Consider the following 27587-nt stretch of genomic DNA (forward strand, 5'->3'; position numbering starts at 1 on the left):
AGTGCAGACTCCGAGCCACACGGCCCAGGCTGAGCGACTGGATCCCTGCATGGCCACACTCGAGTGAATGATCCTGGAAAAGTCACTCGGCCTCTCTGCGCCCGGCTTTTCTCATCCATGAAATGGAAGTGCTGATAGTGCCTACTGCTGGGGTTCTCGTGAGGATTGGGTGAGTTACAGCGTGTAGCGGTCTCAGGACGCTGCCTGCCAACAGTTCAGTGCCCAGTGTGAGTCCTTAACATCGTTGCTGGGGTCTGAGCCAGAGGGAATCTTGACCAGGAGGCCAGGTCTCGGCAGCCCAGGCCCTTTCCAACCCTGCCTCCAGCCTAGGCCCCTGACCAGTCTGCCAGCCCTACTCCCCAGCTCTGCTCTTTGACTCCCCACTCTGACCTGCTCCCCCCCACCTCCAAGCAGCCCTGAATGGCTGAGCCTCAGCTCCTCCCTCTCGTCACAGCCCCTCCTTTGGATGGGACTTAGCAATCTGCTCTCTGACCCCGCTCCCTAGACTGTGGGTAGGAGGTGCTCCCGCTTACTACTGGCTCCCTCTGGTGAAGGCAGGGGAATGGGCAGGCTGGACTCCACACCTCCACTGGGCTAGCCTCAGACCCCCAGAAGTTAGTCCGTGCACAGAAGAGCATGGAGATGGTAGCCTGATCTACGGGGGAAGCCCTGGGTGCCAAGGGTCCTGGGTTCTAATCCTGCCCCAGCCTCTATGTGTGGGCCCCTGGCCCCTCACTGAGCCTCAGTTTCCCAGGGGGCTGTGCTAGACCATTGCTGAGGTCCTTTCTACCCTGACATTTGCTGATTGTACTGAAGCCCCCTGGTTTGGGCTCTCCTTCCCATAGTCACAACATCTTCCCACACCATCACCCATGTCCTCTTTTGGTCCCTAAGGAAACATATTGAAGGGGAACCCTCTGATTTCCCTGAGCCCCGGGCCACTGGGTAGAGGCGACTAAGAACCAGGAACCCAGCAGTGTGCCCAGCGTGCTTTGAGGACGAGTGGTGGGTCGGGCCTCTGCCGAGACCATGAGCGCGTGCTTGGAGCAGCGGGTCTGGATGCTGGGTATCTGCTCCAGGGGCTTCTGGAAACAAGGCTTGCCCCCTGGAAAGCTGGAGCAGCCCATCTGGGGAAGAGCGAGAACTCTCTCCCCTGCCTGTAAACAGCAGGGCCACCTCACAGCTGCTGGTTTCCTGGCCAAAGGGTGGCCCTCGCGAACGCTCTGAGAGGCTGTAATTTAGGTATATTTAGGCAGGCCTGGCCTGGTTGACCACATTGCAGGCGGTGGCCACCAGACCCAGAGGCACAGCCAGGACTACCTCCCCTCCACCCAAACCCTTGTCATTAAATGGCCCAGCCACCCCCACCCTGAAGAAGAGCAAAACCCACTTACAGGGGGGCCGCGGGGGCCGATGATGGACATGCCGGCATCTCCTGGGGCCCCCTGTGGGAGAGAGAGAGAGAGAAAGGAGAGGGACAGGGACAGGAGCAGGGACAGGAGGGGAGAGGGGCGGGCAAAGGAGGAGGAAAAGAAAGTAGTTGACAGGTGGGGAAGGGGCGCAGGGGAGTGGGGTGCGCAGCCAGAGGCCAGAAGGACAGAGAGGGTCGGAGGGTGTGGAGGGAGGTGGGGGGATCAGAGAAGAGGAGACACAGGGGTGCATCCGGGAGGGAGTGAGGGGAGGGAGTGAGAAGGGCAGCAGGTAGCGGGAGGCCAGAGGAAGAGGGAAGAGAGGTGATCGGTAGCATGAGATGTGGGACCAGGGATGGAGGGGGGTGGGATCAGGCAGAAGAGGGAGGAAGGGATTCAGCGCAGGGGTGAGCAACAGGCAACACAGGGAGGGGGAGGGCACACAGCTCAGGCCCCTGGGGCCTCGCCCCCACCCCTGCCCTGCTCTGCGCCCTCCAATCTGGCCCAGCCCCACCCTGGCCTCAGAGCCCCTTGGTCCCCTCCCCAGCCCCCAGACGCCCAGGAGGCTCATGGCCCGCAACAGGTGAGCCGGCTGCCATGTGGGTGCGTTTGCTCAGAACAGAATGGGGGCAAGAACACACTCGCTGTGCGGGGCCCCCGGCCCTGAGGCTGCAGGCGGGGCTGCCTCGGGCCTCCTGGCTCTGATGTGAGTGACACAGAGGGGTGAAGTGGGGCCAGAATTCTCAGCCCCGAGAGGATGGTGGCCGCTGCTGAGCTGGGAGCTCCAAGTGCCACCCAAGGTGGCCGAGCTGCCCAGATATCTACACGTGTGTGTGTGTGTGTGTGTGCGCGCGCACGTGCGTGTAGGTGCTGGGGGCAGGGAGGGAGACACAAAGACGAAGGTGTATGGGATGCAGATGGGGGGTCAGAGATGATGCCCGGGCAGAGGACCCAGAGCGTGCCCTGCTGCGCAGAGCGCCGGCTGCTGCTTCCCACAGGGAACCCCGCTCCTGGCAGACGAAAGGCCCGGGGCCTCACTCCCAGGCCTCGCTCTGCCAGGCAAGTCTGCCAGGCAAGCTCTCCCAGCCCACATCCGTCCTCTGCGAACTGGATGCTGAGGGCTGCTCTGCTACCCTCCGAAGCAAAGGGCCTAAATGCATTTGTGACTGTCATGCCTCACACCCAGGTGAGCAGTGATCTCCAATTTGTAACTGTTTATACCACGGCAATGACGCAGTAATTGTTACACGAGGCAGGGTAGTGTAATGGCTAGGAACCAGCCAGAACCGTTGGGTTTGAAGCTCGGCTCTGCTCCCTCCCAGCTGTGTCACCGTGGGCTACTTAACTTCCTTCTGCCTCAGTTTCCTTATCTGTAACCAGAGAGAGGGATAGTAGTACCTGTCTCATAGGACGGGTGTGAAAGTTTCATGAGATGATGTTGTAAAGTGCTTAAAAGGATGCCTGGTGCATGAAGGGGCTAACAAGTGTTTGCAATTGTCCTTATGCAATGATTGTGTCCCTCGTCTTTCTCCCGGGCAGCGTGGAGCCCCAGGAGGGGACCCTGTGAGGGTGGGACCGAATGACAGTTTTCGTTCTATTTGGAGGACTGCATAGCACAACGGTGAGGACACCCAGCCTTGGAATCAGACGCACCAGGGCTCCTCTCCAGCTCTGTCACTTGCTGCTGTGTGACCTTGGGTCTGTGAAGCTGCCTTTCTGTGCTTCAGTTCTCTCTCATGTAAATAAGAATATTCAACTCCCTGGAAGGGCTGTATGAGTGTTAGTTGGGAGAATGGGGGCAAAACACCTCTGCACCTGACAGCTTAGTACGTCACAGCTGCTCATGTTTTGCTGCCATTGTCATTCTTTTGGAGACGGAGGGACTCTCGAAAACGCACACGGCCACGTACAGGCAAGGAAGTGCTGAGTTGGGCATCAGGAGGTCTGGCTTCTAGCCCCACTTGTCGTTATTGTTATGGGACCTTCAGCAAGCCCCACCCCCGCTCTGGGCCTCAGTTTCCTTCTCTGTAAAGTGAACTGGTTAGATGTGCTGTTCTCTGATCCCTCAGGATCCACCAGGGCTAATGCTCCAGAATGGTCTCTTGGGCTTCTGGCTTCTGAGGGGGCTCTGCTCTATGGCCCTGGGAGTCTCTCTGGGGCAGCACGAAGAGAATTTCTATGTCCGAGGGCACCAGCAGTGCTGGGGAGGGATAGAACCAGCTGCCCCAAACAGCGATTGTGCTCCCCTTGCCTCGGGGAAGGGAGACGGCGAGGCCATAGGCAGCCTCGGTGTGGGGAGACCCATGCAGCAGGGAAGGTGGGCCCTTAGACAGGAGTCAGGGGCCTGGACACTGGGCCAGGAGAGCCTGTGAGGGCAGAGTGCTGGGGCCTGCGTGCTGGGCGGGGGGAGTTGCTGAGATGGGGGCCTCTGGAAGGATCCCCAAGAGTCCAAGGGGAAGAGACTGGGGCGGAAGAGTGGAGGGCAAAGTGAGGACTCACCTTCTCGCCTGGTTGGCCCTTTACTCCCTGGGGCAGCCACATGCAACACAGGGTGGAGGGGGAGGAGAAAAAAGAAAGGATGAGAGAGGCACACGCAAGAATCCGTGTTAAAGGCACAATGACCAAACACAGGAAATCGCTGTGAAGTAAGAAACAAAACAAAACACAGATGTTGACACACGACAGGTCCCACATCCAAGAAGCACAGCGCATGGATGGCTACTGCCCCACCCCGGGGTCTGGCCCCAGCGGGCCTTCTGGATAACCGAGAGAAACAGCGGCAGGAGCCTTATGTGTGTGTGTGAGAGAGAGAGTAAGAGAGAAACGCATCCAGGTCAGAAAATCTGCCTGAGAAGCCATGAGAAGACATGTCCCCAGCTGACTGGGTCACTTGAGGGGGTGGCGGCTTGGGGGGAGTGGGCGTGAGGGAGGCTTGCCCGAGGACTGTGTTGCGAGGTGGCGTTTAGTTGGTCTGAAGGTCCAGCTGAGCACCAAGCACAAAGATTTGCCAAGCTGCACACGCCAGGAGTCGTCAGGGCCGGCCAGGCAAGATGGCGGGAGAGGGAATGGAGGAGTACGGACGACAGACAGTAGGACGCAGACATCTGGGAGGATGGAGAGTGGGTCTGGGATGCAGAGGAAACTGGGCGGTCACCGAGGGTGCCGGTAACCATGGCGATCCGCAGATAGACGGCTCCAATCTACCCTAACCCACAGAAGCCAGTGGTCCCGCTCTGGTGAGAACCACAAGGTCAACTCAGGCATTTCACACCCAGGGGCCGCCCTTCTTATCAGGTGGCTCGGGCCAGGACTCCCACTGGGCAGCCAAATGGGTCCATTGTCACATTGAAAATAGCAGAAGCAGCATGAAAACCCCCAAGTGGCTTGAAAATAGCCTTCTGTAGAAAGAACTGGGGGCCTCCTGTGGCCCTCCCTCCTGGCCCCACTGTTGAGGGTCCAAACTCAGCTCAGACGGACACTTCCTGGGGGCACATGTCCATGAGGGCCCAAGGAGGAGGGCAGGAAGGAGGGAGGCCTTTGCATTCTGCAGCCTTCTCTGCGGGCTGGCAGCGGCACTCAGGGTAGAAATTCCTGAGGCCTACCTGTTAGAAGCCAGGATCTCAGTGTCTGACAGCTTGGGTGCCAACCCCAGCTCCACACACCCCCCCAATCCTGGGCAAACTGAGTCTTTACATGCTTATCAATAGGACAGGTTCCTGGGAGGCTCCGGTGGAGAGCGTGCCTGCCGCAGGGCCATGCACAGCGAGCCCCTGAGAAAGGCTGGCTGGCTGTTTTCTCCCCGCCGCGCACAGGAAAGGACCAGTGACAGCCTGGGGGACTCAGGGTTTGGAGTGAGAGAACTGAAGCGGAAGGATAGGGTCAGGCACGACCTCAAGAAAGACACTTAACCTCTGAGCCTCGCTTTTCTCATCTGAGAAATGGGGGCAGATTGTGTTCCTACCTCAGGCTGTTCTTGGGACCGAATGAGCTAATGTGCAAGGCTCTCCGCACGACGCCCAGCGCACAGTGAGTGCTCTCGGGCGCTAGCTGTGATTCGGAAGCCTTTTCTCCCAGCACCGGGCTCACACCAGGCAAGCCAACTCCCGCAAGGGTGCCATACCCAGCCTTAACCCCAACCCGAGAGGAGGTGAAGTCAGGAGGCAAGCCACGTGAGTGGCATAGAAGGATGGTGTGGGGGTAATCGGGGGGCCCCGGGGAGCCGGGGTGGAGGTGGAGGCTGATGGCTGTCGGGGAGTTGGGGGTAGGCAGAGAGAGTAGCTTGGGCACGTCCTAGACTCGCTCGGTGTTGGTGAGGCCGGCGTGTGGCCATCAGCCCCTCGGGCTGCCCCCAGGGCCTGAGCTGCTCCTTCTAGCCCCTTGGAGGCCGGCAGCCACCCGGGACAAGCCTGGCGCTGGGACCCTGAGGCCTAGTGCCGGCTGTCCCACTTCCGAGCTATACCCTCCCTGTCCAACAGTCCAGTTTCCCTTTCTTCATCTGGAGTTTTCAGCAGGAAACACTCAGCGTCTAACTCCCAGGCTCCCGGGGAGGATTTGGAGGACCGCCTGGGAGCCAGCACTGTCCCCGCGGCTTCTGCCTCTGTCTAGGGAGGGCGCCTCTGGGCGCCCGCTCCACTGCAGCTTCTGTAGTGCTTCCCTAGGCGGCCTCTCTCGCCCTTGGTTGCTGCTCTTGCTGGGGGTGGTCGCAGAGCAGCTGCAAATCTGACGGTGAGCTCGGTGAGCTCCGGCCTCGGGGGTGGGGAAGGAGTGGGCGGGAGTCCTCCTGATGTCAGGAGGGGCTTGGGCCTCATCTTGCCAACCGGCCGGCAGGTGATCGACAAAGAAGTTTATCAGTGCCATTTCTTGGATTTTTCCTTTGCCATGGCAGCTGTCTGCAGAGTAAAGTCACACGCAGGGAAGGATTGGAATAAAACTTCTTTCCTCCTGTCCCTCTCTGAAGCTGACTCGGGTGGGGGAAGAGAGGGGTCTGACCCCCTCCTTGGGGCTGGGGGGTTGCCATGGTTTGCAGGGCAGGCCGGCACAAAGAAGCAAGCGACGGCCACCCAAGCGGGTACGAATGCGCCAACTCACCACACGTCCAGGCATCCCAATGGCACCTTTGTCCCCCTGATGAAGGAGGCAGAAACAATTAGATGTGGCTGGAGCCGGGCCAGCGTGGGAAGGACCCCGTGGGCTGGCTATGCCCCCAAGACCTGCTTTGCACGGAGGGTTGGGATGATGCCCACTCAGCCCCCAAGGACTGTCAGGCAAGCCACCGCCCCCGTCACCATCTGTACTCAGCACGGTGCGGCGCAAAGTGCACTAACGCGGGAGTCTGGTCCCCAGCCTGAGCCTCAGTTTCCCTATGTGTTTCATGAGGGGTCCAAGGCCCTTCCTCTCTTAGACTTCTGCTGTCACAGTCTAGTCCGGCTATGGCCAGGATGTGCCGTATCCTCGTCCCACTCAACTCCAAGGCACAGAGCTGGGGCAGTGGTGGCCCCACGTGACAGGTGAGCGGTCTCTCCGTGCCAGAGCTGAGGCGCAGTGCCCACGTCCCCCGACTCCTCCCCAGGCCCTCTGTCCGAGAAGGCTATGACAGAGCCCTTCTCCCTGCCCTCCTCTCGGCCAACCCTGGCACTGACAGGAAGGACGGTGAGTCACGTGGCTATGGCTGCATCACGAGTTTCAGGGCTCAAAGGGATCCGCTTTGTTTCGTAGCCAGGGTTTACATCTTCTCACTCTGGAAATCTGTTTAGTAAATTTTGTTCCTCTCCCTTTTGGTAGAAAATATTTTTTTGCAATCATACGTGTGCAGACATCGTAAAATCTGGGGTGGGGCCTGGGGTTCGCTAGGAGTCTAGAAGGACGGAAAGCAACGGGGTCCAAAAATCAGACGGTGTTTGTCCTGGCTTCCTGGGCAGGAGAGGGCTGGGCTTGTGGCTTCCCCTGAAGGCTGTGAGCACTTCTGGGGCGGTTCTGTGTCTGCTGACCCCATCGAGGCAACATGCCTTGAGGGACAGTTAGCATCTCAGGATGTATGTGGATGCACCCGGGGACAGCAAGGGCTCTGAAATTAGGGTCTTACACACAGGCCGGTGGTGTCGCTTGTAAATCGTTCACCTTTGCAAAAGTGTGGCGGGGCAGCGGTGTTGGTGATAAGCCTGGATCTGTTTCTGTACCTGCCTGAGCACCTGTGTCTCTCTCAAGGGGCTGCTGGGAGGAGGTCAGGAGATGGTGCCCCTGGAAATCCTTCTCCCGGGGCTTGGCACCTGGGGCTTGTTGCATAAGCCGTGTCTATGGGGAGTGAGCCCAGCACGGCTGCGGGCAAGTGAATTGTGCAAGCATGCGTGTGCTTCACACTTTTTGCATTTCACAAGGGGCTGGCAGCAGCAAATCTTTTGGCGGGTCCCTCCCAGCTTCCCCCACATGGAAGTATGAGGGGGACAAGGACCTGGGGATCGGCGGTCCACCCTTCCTGCTGAGGACACCAGGCCTGCCGCATGCTGGCTATGGCACCCACACGGCCCACCCACTCTTGGGCTTTTGAATGATATTGCAGGATGTGTGTTTTGGTTTCTCTTCATTTCTTTTTTAAAACTAATGTTCTTTGCAGTCCTGGCCATAAAATGCTCGGGTTAGGGACAGGCATGGAAGGGCCAGAGACTGGGAACTCCGTGCAGCAGCCCCTGCTCTGTGAATTGCCCCCAAATGCTTTTTAAAGGTGGACATTGTCAGAAAAAACAAACTCTGCCCACGTTCTCCCCAGTCATCTGATTTTCCCCCTCCTTGGATTTCATGGGACTGATTGGCCCGTCCTCCTTTGCTCCGGGGCTCAGTACTTACAGGGAGAGTTTCCAGTTTCAAGGCTAAACACCCTCCCACATGCATTTCATTAAGAAAGTCACTGCTGGACATGAATTCTAGAAGCTGCTAGATTAGTCCAGGGGTTACAGTGTAATTCATGTCTAAAAGAAGAGTAACTGGGATGCACAGAAGGGTCTGGAATCCAATGGATGTGGCCCTCTGCGCAGGGAGGGCAACCTGATGCCAGCCCCGGTTTGCCCTCCACACCCCACCTTGGCCCTCTGGCTGGCAACCGCATCTTGCCCGACTCCCCAGCCATCCTAGGGCTCACGGTATCTAGCGCTCAATGCATCTATGCCCCAGGCTACATCCCACAGAGCCATGTCTTTGAAGACTTTAAAGACCGTTCTCAAAGGTCAAGCACAGACCGCAGGAAACAGAGTATGAAATGTGTGTGACAAGATGGTGCCCACAGGTGTCAACTGAAGCTTGGACAATTGGACAAGGTATTTTACCTCTCTGAGTCTCAGTTTCCTCATCTATAATATGAGTATGATAACAGCCATTTCACTGAGTTGAACAAATCTGATATACGGAGAGTGACGAGCGTAGTGCCTGGCCTGTGCTAGGGTCTCAATAAGAGACGGCTATTAGTATTACTTCTACTTTTAATCCAAAGGCCCCATGGTTACTTGGCTCAGCCTCTCTAGCATTCAGAAACAGTAACTGGGGGGAAGGGGACAAAGTTTTTGAGTCTCCTTTCACGAGAGGTCACAGAACAAAGGAGGGGCAGCAGTCTTAAGCTAAACTGGTATGTAGGAGGATAGGCAGTAAGGCCAGGGGGCTGCCTCCCCTTCCCGCCCCCCATTGGAGGGTCTTCAGTCTAGAGGTCAGGTCCAGCCTTGGAAGGGCCTGCATGCTGTCATCTGCCTGCCTGGGGCCCCAGGAGGGCTACCCAGGAGCGTTGCCCTCGGCTGTAGGTTAGAGGGGCTGGAGCGAGGCCTCACCAGCCACACCTGAAGGAAAGCCGCCAGCCCACCTAGCCAGCCCTTGGTGGGAGGACAGCAGGAAGGAAGAAATGAAAGCTACTTACTGGGAGGCCAGGTCTTCCAGCGGGACCCTGAAATAAAGGGGGGAAAGAGCGAGGTTTTCGAAGGTCAAGGTATTAATACCTGAGCATTCCACACTGCCCAGCCAGCTGTGTGGCCTGAAGTCACTTGTGCTCGCGGAGCCTTTGTTATTTTATGAACAAAAGGAAGGCAGGACCTTGATCACTAAGCTTCCTTTCAGTTTTAGCATTCATTCATTCATTCATTCAGAAAAGCAGTTAGTGGGGGTCTCCTCCATGTCAGACCCAGGGAAGATACAAGGAAAAGAAGGACTAGAATGTTCCCTCCCATGTCTCTGCCCCTCATAACTCAAGGATCATTAGGGCTGTGGGTCTCACCGACCCCTCCCCCCTCTTTGAGCCTTCTGTCTCAGGCAGTGCGATATTCTACCCCTCCAGCGTGCTGGCTCTGGCCTGGGAAAGGGCCTGAGGGGGTCAGGGCTGGGTCTTCTCTGTCCCACCACACAGAAGCCAGATGTCTGCTCTGATGAACTGCCACAGCTCCATCTGTGTTCATGGAACATGACCACGGAGCCGGGGGTGGGGGTGGGGGGCGCTCCAGGGGCCTCTTCCCTTCTGTTTGGATGGTAGGTGAGGGAGGCAGGTGGACATCCTTCCTCTGATGCCTCCAACCAGCTTCAGGCCTCTCCGTGACAAGCCAGTGCTGGGCGGGAGGCAGGAACCTGGTCTCCATCATGCGTGAGGCCTGGCCCTGTGTGGTTCCCGGAGCGTCTTCACTGACCACAGCAGTGTCTTTCAGCCCTTTCCCGATTGCCCTAGTACTGCTGCCTCGCACAGACCTGGGCCCAGAGTAAAGGCTCCATGTAACAGATCTGAAATCCCACGAGAAAGAGGAAGACCTTCAACAGCATGTCTACCAGTGCTGATAGTTTCCATCAGAGCAACATGCAGAGCAGGTGGTTCCGAAACCAAGCAAATCCCGAGAAAAGCATGTCTTTTTGGTTCTGGTACTCAACTTCCAGATGGATCTGCTACAAGAGGCTGGCCGAGAAAGGGCTCAAATGATGCCTCGGGGCATCATGGAGCACCTCGTAAAGGGGAGGAAACACCTGCAGAGAGCTTCTGGAGCTGAGACGCGGCGCTGGCAGGGCTGGAGCACGGGGTCCAGGAGAGGTGGTAACAGAGACAGTAGGAAGGATTTCGTTACAAGCCTGGGCTCTGGAGTCAGGCTGCCTGTGCTCAAATCCTGGCCCTGTCACTCCCGAGTCAGCACCTGAATGAGCTGCTCGGCCCCCCTGTATCTCAGTTTCCTCATCTCATAAATGGGAGAACAATGACAGCTATCTCTTAGGATCACATGAGATAATGTATGTGAGACATAGGGGCTGGCATACAGCAAGTGCTAAATAAATGCTAGCTATAATGGTTACTGGAGAAGAGCATCGGCAGGTGTGTGGAGCTGGCCTTGGGGTCTCCCTGCAGAGACTTTGCTACCAGATGTGGTTTCTCTCCTTCCAGACATCCTGCTCTTCCTGTGAACCCCAGGTAGAACCAGGAGTGGGGCTCGGGGTGCTCCCTGGAGTCCAAGCCCATTTGCTACAGGGCTGCTCAGGCAAACCCGGGCAGCATCAGGAATAAGTCATCCCCTCTCTGGCCCTTGTTCCTGAGGACATCCCAGAGGAGGTGGTGCAGGGACTCCCCCACAGAGAACCCAGGTCAGGCCCCATCAGGGAGTCCTTGGGGAATGCTGGATAAGGGCTCTCATGGGCACAGGACCCTTCCCCATCTCTTCACTCTGCTTGATTTTGCCCCCACGGCTCGAAAACATAAGCTCCCGCAGCAGGGATTTTTCTGTTCTGTTCATGAATGTGTCTCCAGTGCCTCGAGGAGTGCTGAGCTCATGGTCAGTCCTTCATTCCTATTTGTGAATGAATGAACCTGAGGGTGGATGCTCTGAACCTGGGAACTCAGCCTCCTTCCCCAGGCCCCCACAAAGATAACTCGGGCACCAGATTGCCTCCTTAACCCAGAGCTTTCGCACCGAGCCAATACCCTCTTCCCGTCCCTTCTACGCTGCCTGGTTCCGATGCCACCAGGGAGGGGGGCAAGACTCGGGGCGCCACCTCCTTCACATCCCAGGGAAAAGAACAGGCCTGCTGAGGGTTTCCAACTCCACACTGTGGGTCTACCCCGACTAGGGACGGAAGGGCCAGATTACAACCGCTCCTGTGTACCCACTACCTACTCATCCTACCTCATCTGCACATGGGAGGGACTTGTCTTGGGTCTCAGTACCAGGAACAGCTGTGTTTCACTGAAGCGCCAGGGGCGCTCCTACCTTCCTGCAGCCTGACTTGAACAACTCTGCTTTCCTCTTTGCTCTGGTCACCAGGAAGCTCAGAGCCCACTCAGTGGCTCATCTTGCATAGGAGGTTGTCACGTCATCAGTTCTGGATCCCTTCCCGCCTCTGTTCTCCACCCTCTTCCATTGTTTCCACATCGCGTTTGCAAATCACCCCAAAATATATTTTAGAATCAGGTGGGTAGAAATAGATGAAATAATACATAAATGAATAAAAACCCACAGAATAATCATTTCTTCCTTAAAGTTAAAGGCTTCCCAGAATGTGGATCATCTAGGATTTAAATGAGTTAATATATTCTAACTGGAAATATATTCTAACACATATTCTAACACATACATATATACATGCATACACACATATCACGACATGTATGTTCCTCACAACTCCTGGAAGAGGCAGACGCTATTACTAACCCCATTTTATAGAGGAGGAAACCGAGGCACAGAGAGATTAAAGCAATTCGCCCAAGGTGACGTAGCTAGAAGTGACAGAGCCAGGATTCGGACGCAGGCACAGCCTATGCACCGTGCAAACGCAGCAGCACCTAAGACGTAGCAACTGCTAGCTCGGATTTCGGCAAGGACCACCTTCAGCCAGGGTGGCCGCGGGACATCACATATTTCCCTGTATTCCTCTGGAGAGAGAGACCTCCCTACTTCCCTCTGCCACCTGTTTCAGCCTCACAGTTTCCATTAAGAAGTGCTCTGAAATCCACAGCCGGCGTGGCCGGCAGGTGTCAGCTCCAATGCGCAGACTCCAATGGATTGGTAGCGACTGGGTAACATGTTATGTTAAGAAGCCTCCTGATTGATTAGCAATGTCTGCCATGGGCACGAAGGGTGGGGCGCTGGTGTCCACAGTTTTTCTACCATCTAAATGATTCCTGCTGTTACTTAAATCCATCCTCCTTGGTTGCGTTCTCTAGGCAGTGGCCATCCTGGGCCAGTGGGAACCTGGGTCTTCTAACTGGAGTACAGAGCTACCCCAGGAAGGGCTCCTAAGAGACACTCAGAGGGTGGTGACCGGCTCTGCCACCAGCTGCCATCTCTCTATCCCTTGCCTCCCTCAACAGCATTCTCCCTTTGCGGAAAGCAGATAGACCAGGGCTGAGAGGTGACTCCCACCCCAGCCAGCTTCCCATTTCCTCCTGGCAGTTTCAACCAAGGTGCAGGACGCACACAGAGGCCGTGTTGGGAAGCTACCTGGGCTCCTGCCCCTTACTCCTGGCTCAGATGGTGGCCCGGTGGGCAGGGACTGAGGGAGAGCCATATCCATCCCCACTCATTTGCTCTCGCACTGCATAGCCCCCAGGGGAACCAACACCTTCTCTGGCTGGGAACCCTCTGGCGATGAGGCCGGAGGACACTCTCAGAAAGCTACATTCCTGGTGAGGCAGGGACCCCGAGCTGGAGCTGACCCTGGCAGGTTGGCCTGGGGGGCGGGGGACGGGGGCGGGCCGGGTGTCTGGGGGAGCTCCCAGGAGTGGGGAAAATGAGGACTCTTTTTGGCTTTGTCAAGAATGAAGGGGAAAAGCAGCCCGTTCCCAGCAGGTGGTCTGTTGAAGTTTCCTATGGCGGAGTTTATTTTGGAAGATTGATGACAGGAATTGAGATCTGACATCTAAAACATGCTATGATAAATCATCCCCCTGCTTTCGGGGACTGACACGATTTTCCTCCCTCTGCGAGCCGGCAGACAGAGAGCTGGGCAGGATGGCAGCACGGGTTCAATGTGCCTTTTCAGGACCAGAGGTGATGGTAAATAACGGTCTGACTGTAAATGGGGCCAGCTGCCCTCCAAGGACAGACCGAGAGGGGACCGACCATGCAATGGTGGCTCTGAGCAAGGCCAGGGATAAGGCTGCTTTCAGGAACCTTGACAAAGATCTGGTGTGGGGGCTCCGCCCTTTCAGCTCCAATCCCCAGGTCCCCCTGCAACCTCTGGGCCTTTTGTTGGGGTATCAAATGCTGTCCTCAAAGAAGACGCGCTCCTATTCACTGGATCCATTACTTCGGGGAGACAGTCTCCTTGGGCCCTTCTCAGGTTCTCTGGAAGTGATTGGGCTCCCCGCCCCGCCCTGGGCCTTAGGGCGACGCCAGGGGAAGGAGCCCGACCTGCCGTATCTGTGTTGTCTCGCACTGTCTAGCCCACTGAAACTGATCTCTCACGTCAAAATAGCACCAGCACCACCAGCCATGACCACCGGCCCAAGGTAAGCTGGCCGGATTGGAGCTGCCCACACAGCCGTGTGGACGGCAGGCCCTCAAGAGCAGTCCGCACGCACAGCCACACGCGGACCTGTTCCCGAAAGGCCTGGAGACCCTTCAGGACCAGGACGGAGTAGAGATTATCTTTCTTCTTTCTAATACCTGGAGCTTCTTTGAGTCCAGGGGCTCCTCTGGGGACAAAGGAGCTGCCCTAACAATGGCCCACGCCAGGCTTTCCGATTGAAATTGGGACCTGCTGTGCCCTGGGGGCAGCCATTGTCTTGCCCGGGGAGGTGCTGAGGTGGTTGGAAAGGGAAATGGAGGCCTCCTTGCCTGGGTCAGCACTCCGGAGGGACCCTGCAGACCTGTGCGGAGAACACAGGGGCTCCCTGGGAAGGCGGTGGGCCCAGCTGTCAGTCCCCCCTCCCAGGGCCCGGTTACCAGCAGGGAACGAGGCCTTTCAGATGTGCAAGCCTGGGCTGCGGCTGGAGTTACTTACAGGAGGTCCTGAAAGAGACAGAGAAAATGCCAGGGTCAGTGGGCCGCTGGGGACAGGCACAGCCGCCTCAGAAGCAGCGTCCAAAAATCCTTCGGCTGAGGGCCTTCCAGCTGGTCTTCGACGTTTGTATTTTCCTGGCCCACTTTCACCAATATAATCTCTCCCCCTTTATTTCATCTCCATATTTTCATTATTGGATGAGAAATCCAGAGGTCTGGGCCCCAGGCGCAGCCTGGCTGGGGCCCTAACTTCCCGCCCCATAACATGGGCTCCTCGGGGCCCCACCCCAACCTGGAGACACGGTCGGGTCGCTTTGCAGAACTCAGGGCCATAGGCACCGAGGCCACATTGCAAAACGTCGAAAGCTCAAGAGATGATGGTTACTAGCTTGCTTGCGGTCCTCTCCATGCTTCCATGAAGTACGACAGAAAACAAGCAGGAAGCAGCAGGGGCAAACGACGTTCCGTACTGGGTTCCCTGCCTGATGGCTATCTGGCCTGTCCTGGTTTCTGTTACGCGGTGAGTCAGGCGTTTCTACCCTCCTGGGTCTGCTGCCCACGCCCTCCTCCTCCCTGCCCTCCTGTGCCCAGGGGTCCCCTCCCTCCACGCCTCTCTTTCTTCTCTCCTTCTTCTGTCCCCCCTGTCCCCACCCCCCCACCTGACCCCCAGGCCTCAGCAGTGGCCCCATCTCAATGCCCATGACAGCCAAGAATCACAAATTCCAGTGTTCCAGGAAGGGGGCAGGAGGATGGGTGCGGAGGGAAGGTGGAGAAGAAGCCACGGCCACAGGAGAGTGAACTGAAGGCATTTCAGCCCAATGTGAGTCATGAGACCCCCAGGGCCCACGGGATTCCCAGCTGGGCCTGGTGCGTCTGTGGGGCCCCTAGTGACATGGCCACGTTAACACAGCTGCTACTCCTGTTGCTTCTTTTATGCTCGGCCAAGAAAGACTCCTCATGTTTCCCTGGCTCCTCGCGTTCCCCGGAGCCGGCTTCCCTCTCTCTGCCTTCCTCTGCCTGCTTCTCTGTCCCACCAGGAGGAAATAGCCGCTTTCATGCTGGCCCCTGTCAAGCTGTCACGTTAAGGGGGAACAAAATGTTTTAAATTAAGAAAATAATAAGTCAAGAGGAGTAGTGACTGGGTGGGGAGGCCCGAGGCAGGCCGGCATGGTTGCAGAACAGCCAGAGGGAGGGAGGTGGCGGGAGGAGGGGAGCATCTGGGACCTATTAGGCAGAGGGGCAGGGCCATGTCACCCAGAATCTGAAAATATCCCCGGAGTGCAGCTTGCTGGAGGGGCCAGCCTCCAGGAGAAGCAGGCCGGTGACAACGTTCGGTCCCCGGCAAGTGTGGGATGGGTTAGCCACATGGAGAGCAGATGCCCTGTACCTTCTGGGCCTGACAGCGTCCCAGATGCTGGTGCCGCAAGCTCTAGAGGAATCCCCGGGGACAAGAGCCTAGCTTCGGCAATGGCCCAGCCTGCTGTCAGCTGCCCCTGCTGTGTGTGTGTGATGCCGCTGGGCAGCTGACCCAGGAGACCCGTCTGTTGGGTCCACCCAGAGTGATAGAAATTCTACTGAAGATCTCAAGGGTTTTTATATCATCCTCACCACCATCGTCACGGCACACATCTCCATGGTCCTTGCTAGGTGCCCGGCCTGATTCAAGTGTTTCCCATTCGGGGAAAGTTTCTCCTATGCCCACTTTGCAGATGAAGACACTGAGGCACAGAAAATTTGAGCTACCGTCCCCGGGCCCTTCACTACCGCGCCTCTCTCTGCACCTCCCCCAACACTGCCCACAGATCTGCCCCGTCTCTGCACCTCTCCCTCGCCTGCATGCCCAGCTTTTCAGCGTCTGGCTCCTTTCTCTAGATCCTCCCATTTCTTGGTTACAGGCTCCTTTTTCTTATGCAAGGGGCATCTGGCTGTGTCAATCTCTTCCAGGCCACCACTCCCCCAACCAGGCTTCAGGAATGGGGAGAACCCCTGTTTGTTACTTGACTCTATACCTTAGGAAGGGAAAGTAGGATAGGGGAATTACTAAAAAAAAAAAAAAAAAGACTATTTCTATCATAAACATGCTTCCCCTGTCACTGGTGATGCTCAAGTGATCCCTTGGAAAACCTCACTGCCGCCCTGCCGCCCACCAGCACTGGACGCCACTAATGCCGTATGCAGTGCCCAGCAGCTGGCAGGTGGCTTGTGAAATCCACCAGTGCCTTGATGTTACAGAGGGGTCTCCCATGTGGCCACTTGGCCATCCTCAGTAACATGGCTGCTGACCGACCTGTCCCACGGCCAGGCACAGAAGGGTAGGCGCACCCCAAGGCCATACCAAGTCCTCAATGTACGGAGGGGAAAACAGAGGCCCCGGGAAGGAAGTGACCATGCAGTCACTGTGTGGCTGGGCGATAGGGATGGGGCCAGAGCCCAGGCCTCCTGACTCCCCAGCCCTGGGTCTTCCTCACAAAGCCGCGCCCACACTGCCGCAGCCAGAGGGAGGAGGGAGGAGGAGGACACCTGACTCCACCCTGGGGTCTGACACAGCTCGGAGAATTTCCAAGACCATCCCAGTGGCCTGGGGCAAGCAGAGCAGCCTGCAGCGAGGCTCCCAAGGCAGGGTCCACAGCAGCGGTTCTGCCTGAGACCCTCCTCCCTCTGTCTGATATCTGTCACCTATTACCTCGGGGAGGACACTGCTGTCTTCTCCAGGGTTTGGCTGACCTCCTTCAAGTAAACAGCGATATTCCTCCTGAATGGACGTGGAGGAATGGACTTCTAGGAAGAGTCCCGGGGTAGCATTCTGGGTCATGCGTTTCTTCAACCATTTTTTGTATGTTCATTCATTCATTCATTCATTCATTCATTCATTCAACAAACATTTGATGATCGCCTCCTGTGTGTCATTCGCTGTGCCGGGCTGTGGCTATATAGAGAAGGATAAGGCACAGTCATTGCCCTTTGAGGAAGAAAAACTTCATTATTTAAGCACCTAATACCTACCAAGCCCCAGGCTAAGCTCTAGTGACACAGAGATGAATAACTCATTTCCTCCCCTTGAGAAGACAACGGTTTCCTACGTTAGAAAGCCGGAGAAATTCCAGAGAAGAGAACTATAATGAATAAAAGGATTTAGGGAGAAAGTTTGTCACGGGAGGGTGTGTCCAGTCAATCAATCAACATTTACGGAGTGCCTGCTATGTGCCAGGTGTCCTGCTGGGCAGGGTCATTAGAACCGCACGTTCAGTCCTTACGACGACTACGTGAGGTGCCACCAGCATCCTCACATCACACGCGAGGCACCTGAGGCTTAGAGGCCAAGTGACCAGCTAGGGTCGCCTCCTTGTCTTAAAGAGTGGTGTCTGGCTTTTACGTGTGTGTGTGTGTGTGTGTGTGTGTGTGTGTGTGTGTGTGTGTGTGTGTTTTAGGCTGAATTTCCGCACAGCAAAGCCTGGATTTGAACCAGGCCTCTCTTACCCAGAAGCCTGTGCTCTCGAGCTAGAGGTCAAGAAAGTCATGAGGGGTGGAAAGGAAGGCCTGGCCCTCAGCCTCCTACCCTTCTAATGTGGGCAGGTAAGCCTCTTCCCACCTCCTCTGAGGGTTTGGCCTGCCCAGACCCCGGATCCAGTCTGGCCCTGGACAGGGAAGCAGAGAGCCGCAGGGTGTACCCAGGTTCCACGTCATATGAGCCGCCATCTGACCCTGCTTGGCCGCGGGGCTCCCAGCAGCTGGGGTCCTAGCCTCGACCCATGTCTCCTGCTGCCTGCTGCCAGCCGCCTGCGGCTGACACCTGCCGCTTGGCTCTGCCACGTGCCGACGCACCCATTCTGCCAGGACAAATGCTTTGCCTCCAGGCTCCCCTTGGAGCTGGGGTGACGGACAGCGCTGGGCATGCTGTGCCTGCTGGAGCCGGGTTTCTCAAGGGGGGGCAAGTTTGCACCCCAGGGGATCGTCAGTTGGCAATATCTGGAGACCTTTCTGATTATTACACCCGGGAGGCTGCTTCTGGTCTCTGGTAGGTAGAGGCCGGGGATGCTGCTGAACATTCCGAGATGCACGGGCAGCTCCCTGCCACAAACAATGAGGTGGCCCGTGTCAGCTCTGCTGGGGCGAGAAAACCTGCCCCGGACTAATGGGACCGGTCCCGCCTTGGGCCCCTTGCACCTGCATCCCGCCTGTGCCCCTATGTTGAGGCCCCAGGCTTCACTCAGCCTTGTGGTCTGCCAACTCGGGGATCCCATTCTTTTATAGGTCGGCCTGCTCTACCCCCACTCAAGACCTTGTTAGGACAAATAACAATTCCTGTATTGAGCCTTTACTCTGTGCCTGGCGCTATGCAAAGAACCTTAGGTATTTTATGTCCCTTAGTGCCCCCAGTAGCCCAGTGAAATAGCTATTATTATTATTATTATTATTATTATTATTATTCCCATTTTACAGATGAAAATGCTGAGGCCCGGGAAGAGTTTAAGACATATGTTCACGGTCCAGAGCTCATGCACACCTGAGCTGGCACTTGACCCCAGATCTGTCTGATGCCACGGCGGCATGACCACAGCGTGGCCCAGCCTTCCAGGACCACGGGCTCCCTGAAGCTCGAAGGTACGTGCATGAGAAATAAATGGAGCCACTTCTGTCGTAAGGGGTGGTAAAGGAGAGAAACATGAGTAGCTTTAAGAGCCATCGCGAGAAATTCATCAGTGACAGTCACGTTCATCCCGATGGGCTGCTAAGGGAAGCTGGACGAGCTCCCAGGCAGCCTCCATCTTTTGAGGCCGACATCAAAGAGAACAACAAGGCCTTCTCCCTTCCAGCCCCACGGCAGGGACACTGGCTTTCAAGGGAGGGCCAAGGCTGACTTCTGGGAAGCCCCCTGGATGCGGTGCTCTGGGAGCGGGCCTGACAAACCCAGCTTTGCAACGGACAGAGTACTCATTGAGCTTCACCCCAACCCAACTCCCATTTTACAGATGAGGACACTGAGGCTCAGAAGGGACCTACTTGCCTATGGTTCATGGCTGGTACGTGATCCTGAATCCTAGTCCAGTGCTCATCCCAGCCTACCGTTGGCAGAGTGTTGAGGGGAGGAAGGAGGCTTTACATTTCTGAGAAAAAATACATAACTACTGAAGCCAGGTCGCCCTATAGTCTTGCGAGAGCCGACTGTACGCATCTCTTTCCAACTCCGTGTTCAGTGACTTCACATTGGCAGCTGGAAATTGGCCATTATGGGAGTATTCACACCACAGAAATTGGCAAAAGCTACAAAGTAGCCCCGCCTCCCCAAGAGCCATCTGTTAATCATTTCCCAGCACAGTGCAGCTCTTAGATCTGTTCCATGATGATGTCTCTTGGCCACCGGTCATCCACAGACCTTCCCAGTGTGGCTGGTGGAGAGTAACAGGTCCTGAGAGGAGCAGGCAGCAGTTAAAATCACACACACCACATGCTCTCCTTCTGCACTCATTGCAGACATTGCTAATCAATCACAGCTAGTCTTTCCCCAATGAGCCTTGACAAGCCTTCATCATTCTTTCCAACACAGCCACTATAAATCAGCAGGAACTGGCACGTGAGATGGAACCTATTAGTCATCTTGGAACTAGAGCGACCTGGGGGCTGAGAAATGGGGAAGCCAGTAGGAGAAGCATGAGGGTCCTTTTCTGACTTATCGGGCAAGCTGAGTAGTCTAACCTTGGGGCACAGCAGAGATGGAGGTGGAGAGGCTGGCTACCCAGGACCCCCCAGATACACCTCACACCAGGGGTGAGACTAGCATTCATTGCAGCCCTCCCCCTCACCCCATCCAGCTGTCTGGAATGGCAGAGGGAGTGGGAGGCGTGAGCAGAGGAGGGAGCAGCCAATGAGATTCCCCTCCAGTTCACTTCAGGCTCTGGCCTCAGGAGGTCCCCAGGTTCAGCAGGGAGCCATCAGAGGGCAGCTCAAGTGGCCATCTTCCTGAAGACACCACGGAGGTGACCTTCATTCCTGGCAGGGCCTCAGGTCAGCTCCAGAGGTTTCTGGAGCATTCTGCCATTGGCAAACCCTTCCCTTCAATCTGGAGATTGTCCCCTTTCATGTCCTGGCTTCCCATCTTCTTTGGTGGGTGCCTGGGTACTGACAGAGGGTGGTGGGATGAGGGCAGGCTCCGTGCCTTGCCCCGCACGTGGGGACGCAGAGGTGTGCCTGGGTCACAGACTCTCTGTTGGTGGCCTCTCCAAAACTTCTGCTCCCTGCCTCCTTTCTAACGCAACCCTGAGTTTCCTCGGGTCTCCACCATTCTCCACGCAGCCCTAGGTCTACAGAGAAGCCCAACCCAGGCCCAGCTAGGAAGAGGTGAGGGTCCTTGTGAAGATAGTTCTGATGGGGTCAGTTTGAGCAGGCCAAGGGGGAAAGCCCACAGCTGAGGACACCAAGGGATGGAGGATCTGCTCCCCAGGGAAGGCTTGCAGTTCCCTCCACCCCAGACCCCCAGCCCTGTCCCCAAGGGCAGTAGTCCCCAGGCTCCGGTAAGTGGCTGGAGGGCTGCTGGGAGGGCTCCTATAGGTGGGGAGGAGAAGAAGCATGGGGACCTGGCTGTGGGGACCCTGCCAGGGGACAGAGGGCCATGCCCAGCCCCAGGTGGGATGGACAACAGTTCAGACCAGAGATGGCCACCGGCCACCCCTGTGTTCCCTCAGCTGCAGCAGCCCTGGGAGCCAGAGGGAGCAGGGGGCCTGGAAGGCTAAGTAGTGGGCGAAGTGGCTGAATTAGCCCGGCCCTGTCTGCCCACCCTCAGCGGAGGCCGGGGCTTGAGGGCAGCGCTGGGCGCGGGATTAGGAGGGTGAGGAGTGTGTCTTGGCACGACTGAGCTGCGTCCCCACCATGCTCGCTGCACACGTTTCTTATCGCAAACATCCACGCAGTGCCAGCCGCGGGGCCAGCTGTGCTGGATGGGCGAGACTCAGACACTGCCGCTGTTCTTGGGGGCTGCTTCTCCAGCTCGGGAGATGCCTCCCCACTCCAAGTGACCCCCCTCCGCCAACACTCCGTCCCTGGGCCTGAGCTTCCGGCCGGCTTCTCCCTCCAGCAGAGCCATGTGCTGGTCGTCCGACCTATTGCCTCCCGCGGACCTCCCAGACCCCCGAGTCAGCCCGGGACCCCCATGCTGCCCCCCGGGTTCAGCCCCAGACCCTGAGTGCCATCTGGGCCAGGTTTGCTGCGGGCCTTGCTGTGCCCTCCCCCTCAGGGCCTTCAGCCAGCTGGGCGCCCATTCCCGAGGGAGCTCCTGCCTGGGGGCTCTGTGGCTGGGTTGTGCCTTCTCAAGGCTCTGGTTTCACCTTCCCTCATTTGAGCCACAAAAAAACCCTGAAAGGTGGGCGTGCTTATGGGGGACGAACCATGATACAGGCAGTGCTGCCCCACAGCCTCCTGGGGACGGCCCGGCCAGCGGGCCCTGGCTCCAGTCCTCTGGGCGGCTCCCCGCCTGCAGAGTCGAGCTCACGGACAGAGCCGGTGCCATAGGGGCCGGTGGTCCTCACTAGACGCTGCACTGCCCCTCCCAGCCCCCAGCCGGGCTTTACTTTCTTCCCTGGGCTGTCACATCGGTCCCTGCAGGAGGACCACACCTCTGACCCTGGACCTTCTTCCTGACACCGGATCTGGCCACCCGTATCCGATGTTCCTGTGGCAGGCCCTGCTTGGGGCGCTCACACGTCACCAGCCTGCGGGCAGGGCCCCATGGGGCAACTGCTGGAAGGAGAGAAGGAGGGGCGGCCAGCCCGGGGTCGCGGCTCCGGTCAGACCCACACAGGACATTATCCCTCAGAGGCCGGGCCATGCCGTAGGCTTTGTAGTCTTATCTTTACACACAGGCCTCTACCTCCCGGGGAAGGGCTTTTTTATTTTCAAGTCACAGTTATTGATGACCCAGGAGGGGCTGGCATCCTGAGTCTTCCGTCTCAGCACTGTCGTCAACACTAATAGGCCCTGAGTACTCACCAATCTGTAACAGGAGCCAAGCGTGTAACGCATCGTCTCGCTGATACCAGCCCTACAGGTAACACTCCTAGGATCCACACCTAACAGATAAGGGAACTGAGGCCCAGGCCAAGTTACAGGCCCATGGTCACACGGGGGCACCCGAGAGTATCCGTAGCCCCGGAGCTATGCCGTTCCTCACCAAAGAGCCACGGCAACCCCGGCAGGCAGGTTCCGTCCGGTTATTGTTCCATTTTACAGATGGGGCTCTTGAGGCACAGAGAAGTTACTTAATTTATCCAAGGTCACACAGCTGGTAAGTGGCCGAGCTGACAGCCGGAATTAGCTACACCCTAAAGCTTTTCTTTTTAACCCCTGCATGTATTGCTTCAACCGTGGAAGCAAGTAAGAGTCAACAAAACTTAGATGGTGGGGCGAGAGGGTCAGACTGTGGAGAAAGACAATCTGCAATATGCCCTTTCTAGTCCCTCTGAGGACTGCGCGACCTCACCTACCGGCTTACTTCAGACCCCCGTCATCTCTTCCTTCCAGCCAGTGCCCTGAGCGCCCCCACCGAGGACGGCTGCTAACCCCACGCAGACATTGCGCATCGAGCAGGAGCCCCAGCCAGCCGCCTACACATGTGGTCTCGGGGTTTCATCCCTCCTTTACGGAGAAGTAATGGAATAGAAACGTGACTTGACCACTTGGGTCTTTTGCTTATCAAACTGGGCCCCCGCACAGAATGGTAGGTAAGAGCATTGGTTTGGGAGACAAAGAGCCACTGGTTCAAATCCCAGTTTTGCTGCTTGCTAGCTGTGTGACCTTGAGCAAGTCACTTCACTTCTCTGAGGTCCAGTGTCCTGTTCTGTAAAATGGGGTGACGATGGTACCAACCTCATTGGATTTCAAGAAGTAAATGCGAGAATACAGGTAAGAGGTTTTAGCACGGGTCTTGGCTCAGAGGAAGCACTCAGTAGATGAGAGCTCGGACAATTCTTCTGGTTGTGAATAATGATGTCCTTTCCTGGAAGGGTATGCTACCTTCTGTGTTCTAACCAGAAGGACAACTAACACTCAGCTCTTTCCATGCACCAAGCATCGTTCTTCATGCTTTAGGGATATTACCGTACCCAACCCTTCCTAAGCCTTATAAGATGGGCACCTTTATCACTCTCATTCCACAGACGAGAAGACGGAGGCGCAGAGAGGTGGTACGCCGCTGCTCGGGGTCACAGGCTGGGGCAGGCTGACTCCAGGGCCCCCGGCTGTTAGTCTCACTGCTGCACTGCCTCTCAGACGAGCCCCCGAAACCCGGGAAACCAGGGAGAACAAACAGACAGGGGTCAGAGCAAGCTGAGATCAGCAGAGCAGGATGGGCTGGTGACCATTTGACTCAAACAGTACAGATTAAAGTCGCCAGCTTTGAACCAGCGGGACAAATTACGCATTTTCTTGCTTCCTTGGGCCCCTGACACTTCCATGTCGGGGTCAGATTCAGAAGTCCTGAGCGAGGAAGTCTGGGGGGTAGGTCTTGCTGGTGGAGATTACAGGCCCAATGCTGCATATTTAGGCCAAGGGCCGCCGGCATTGTTCTCTTGCCACGAGCTTCCTGGAACAGCCTCGGGCTCAGGGCAGAGGGGCCGGGGGGCTGGGGAGAAGTACCCATCAAGTCACCCCTCTGTGTAGTTGGGCTGGAGATCCATCAGGGATGGGGCACCCATCAAGCTCTACGGGATCCGACCCCCGAGTCTATTTCGATATGGCTCTGGAGTCTCCCTTGAACTTGTCACCTTTGACCGATTCTCTGAGAAGCAGTGAGGTCCTCCCCTGTGACCTGGAGATAGCTCTCTAGGAGAGTTCCCACCCCACCCGTCCCCTCAGGTCCTTCCAGGAAGTGAGCCGCTGAGGAAGTCAGCAGTTGAGCATACGGCGCTCCCTTGCCACATCTAAAATGCACACAAGGTTCTCCAGCAGAGGTCGCAGCATAAATACCGCAGCTGCGCACCGCCTCTTCCAAGCAGTTGGCCTTGATTTACCGCGACCCCACGGTACCATGCTCAATTCTCTCCCAAGCCCTCCAAATAGTCAGTTAGTTGTCATTCTCATTTCTGTGTACAAATGCTAATTCCCTGTTTTCCTTCTTTGTCTTTTCTGTTGGAATGTAAGATTTCTGATGGGGACGCTCGTTTGTTTTGTAGTCACTTGTCTGAGAGGAGCTGAGGGAGATCGGATGCTGCAAACCCCATCGCCTGCAAGAAGCCGGATAAGTAACGAATGAAGCAGGCCAGGTGTGGTGTGATAGGGCAGGACAGAGACCGGGGCAAAGTGCTAAGGGCTTGCCTGTGTGCCCACAGTGGAATCACCACTCGTCAGCTCCAACCAAATACTGCCAGGGTGGGGTGCAGTCTCACTATTGTTGGATCTTGAAAACATTCAAGAAAAATGGGATGTTTGATGCAAACTCCTCTGGTTTCTAAATGTTGATGTTAATTGAAGAAAATATAAAAAACTACTCTGCAAGCCAAAAAAGAAGCTGCATTTGGGCCGCAAGTTGCCAGTTTGTAATACACAGTCTCTGGGGGCCTTCCAGGCCTGCCGTGTTCCAATTTCACAGCCCGGAGCTGCTGGCCCAGAATGTGTGCTGGGCAAATCCTTGCTGAATTCGAGAATGCGTACGTGGGCAGGCCCACGGGCTAGCACCCGACTAAGGCTCTATGAAGCAACAATGTCATCGCCGTGTTTGGAAACAGACTTGCGTTGCAGCGTCAGCTTTACCCCAGTGCGGAATGTTTGGTTATGCCGCCGTCGAGAGTGCTTACGTTTCTCCCTCTTTGCCTCCCTCCTTCCACGAGGCATGGAAGCCCAGAGCTGAAGACTAGCAGTGACCAAGGCCCAAACCTCAGGATATCAGGTGAGTAAGAAAGTGGAGCTTTACTCAGGCCTGGAGGGGAAGCAGGGTTACCTGGAGCCATAACTGGGATAAAATAATAATCAGTGAGGTACTTACCTGACCTGGCTATCTATTTTTCTTATCTTTAAATTGTACACAATTTTAAAAGAATATATATATGTGTGTGTGTGTGTGTGTGTGTATACACCATGATTAGTAATTAATAAATGTTAATGCTTGGTCGCAGTACAGAGTGTTTTCATTTATAATGGCATAATCTAGTGAAAAATTTGCTTGTTTCTTTCAATTAGTTGTGTCTCAAACAGCCGTGTTCTTTGCCCACAGGGCTGGGTTAAGGCACCCGTGTGTAGCTATGGAACAGGGAGCCAGAAAGAAATACGTGCACTCACGGGCAGCCACCTGGAGCCTCTGTGTGGGCCTTCCGTCACACCGCCTGCCTGAACAGCACCACCGCACCCCTGCGCCCCAGGACGGCCATGAAAACACCTACTGTGTGCCAGGCAGCAGACTGGGTGCTTTCTAGTCACGACTTCTCATTTTTGTAGCACAAGGTTTCTGCAAATGTGGTCACTTCCAGGTAGAAATAGGACAGTTCAATGAAGTTAAATTGACTGTCTAAGATCAAATAGCTAATAAACGGTGGGGCTGGGATTCTCACCCGGGTCTGTCAGACTGCAAAGCTCATCCTCTTTCCACACCAGTGCACTGCCCGGAGCACTGGGGGCTTCCCCTCTTCCTGACCCAAGACAAAGGGGTACAGCATCCACCATTCTCCAGGGAACCACTGGCAGGGTTGAGATGAAACCCAGATGTCAGAGCCCTATTTTTAGTACCAGAACACTCTGGGAGAGCAGATACCCGAGACACATACCACTACCTCTATCCGGGGTCCATGGCAGACATAACTAGTCGATTTCTGAGCTGCATCTTATATTTTCGGCAGCGACAACCAATCAGTTGGAGCTGACCCTGTGAGGAAACATAGTTGCCTTCCTTGGCCAGGGTCTCAGGGCAGCTGCAAGGGAAAGAACTTTCATAACAGAGGAGGAGGAAGCTCTAGCCAGAGTCCGGTGACAAGCAGAGAGAGGTGGAAACCGCTATCTTAGTCATGTGACAGGGGAAGGGACAGGAGGAAAAGGAGAGGATGAGGTGAGGCCCTGTAGGCTGTGTGCCAGGCCAGACAGGCTGGGGGCCAGGCTGGCCCGGGACCTTGCAAGTACGGGTTGGGGCTGTGGGGTGCCGGGGGTGAAGGAGGAGCCAGGAACTGGAGACATCTGAGCTGAGAAGAGTGAAAACACTTTGGATCTTACATTTGGCTTTGCTTTCTAAAAAAAAAAGTTTGGTTTGTTTTTCTGACATTTATTTATTGTTAAAACAGCTCTTTAAGAACATTAAAGGACATTTTGTGAAAGAAAAGCATCGTCCCTCACCCCCAGCCCCCTGCTCTCCCACAACTGTTTCCAGTTTCTCTTCTTGCCTCTGATCTTCCTCCACATGCAGCCTTACGTTTGCAGGGTGGGAGGGAGCGGGCACGTACCGTGGTGCGCCGCCCCCTGCCCCTAAGTGACAAGGTAAACACATTCCCACATCGCACAGCCTTCCAAATGCCATTTTTCAAAGGGCGGCACAATAGATCATGATTTACCTGGATGTGTTGGCTGCTAGATCTGGAAGTTTCTAGGTTTTTCCTATTTTATGCTGCAATGAATACCTTTGTGCCTTTAGCACCTTTGATAAATTATTTTCTTAGGCTAAGGAAATGGGATTGTTTTTGACTTTTTTCGCTTGCTTTTGACCTCACACGTCTAAACTCCCGAGAGTTTTCAGAGCACTGTACTTGGAGCTTGGAGGTTGGGAAGTTTCCTCCAGGGCACCCAGCAGAAAAAAGGCTCTGCTGGAACTAGCCCGTGTGCCTCAGGCTCCTTGTCCAAAGCTCCTCACCCCTCTATGCCCTGTGTGCAGTGGCGGGGGTGGGGGGTTGTTCAGGGGGAAGGGGTGCTACGCAGACTGTACAGGAAATGCGGACGGAATTGCAGAAACAAGAGGAGGGGGAAGTGTCTCTCAATTGTGCCCACCAGCATCCCCTCCTCCTGGAAAGTCCCTTCCCCACAGGAGGCCCCATCTGACTTTCTAAATAGGAGAAGATGCCATTTGGGCGGGGGTGGGGGGTGGGGGGGAGCGGGCAGGTCCCCCAGGACAGCAGGTTGTGTTATCAGGTGCTGATTCCCATGAAGGAGCTCACAGCAGAGAAGCCTCTCCCCACTGCAGCTCTGCACACAGCCCCTCCACCCCACCTTCCTGCAGCTGGACAGCCCCAGGCTGGGGCTTTGGTGCGGACGGCAGGAGAGTGTGAGAGCTCTGTGC

At 56.2% G+C, this 27587-nt stretch overlaps 1 protein-coding gene and 1 long non-coding RNA gene across 9 annotated transcripts in view; one reads left to right on the forward strand and one right to left on the reverse strand.

The window, feature by feature from the left end:
• Window positions 1-9324, reverse strand: part of COL13A1 (collagen type XIII alpha 1 chain) — a 79970-nt gene extending 70646 nt beyond the window's left edge. For 7 of the 8 annotated variants that reach the window (XM_057308689.1, XM_057308691.1, XM_057308687.1 and 4 more), the window contains exons 1-4: window positions 9304-9324; window positions 6498-6533; window positions 3909-3935; window positions 1395-1445 (exon numbers count right to left, since the gene is read on the reverse strand). In XM_057308689.1, coding sequence (XP_057164672.1) covers window positions 1395-1445; window positions 3909-3935; window positions 6498-6512 — 93 coding nt within the window. In that variant the 5' untranslated portion in view covers window positions 6513-6533; window positions 9304-9324. The remainder of the gene's footprint in view (window positions 1-1394; window positions 1446-3908; window positions 3936-6497; window positions 6534-9303) is intronic. The other variant, XM_057308686.1, reaches the window with a different exon arrangement.
• Window positions 1-26639, forward strand: LOC130543035 (uncharacterized). Its single transcript, XR_008958047.1, has 4 exons — window positions 1-169; window positions 18791-18952; window positions 24511-25223; window positions 25548-26639. It is a non-coding gene; the product is annotated as an uncharacterized LOC130543035 (long non-coding RNA).
• Window positions 26640-27587: the final 948 nt, after the last annotated feature.

This window comes from Ursus arctos, unplaced genomic scaffold (genome assembly GCF_023065955.2).
Source record: "Ursus arctos isolate Adak ecotype North America unplaced genomic scaffold, UrsArc2.0 scaffold_7, whole genome shotgun sequence".
Lineage (NCBI taxonomy): Eukaryota > Metazoa > Chordata > Mammalia > Carnivora > Ursidae > Ursus > Ursus arctos.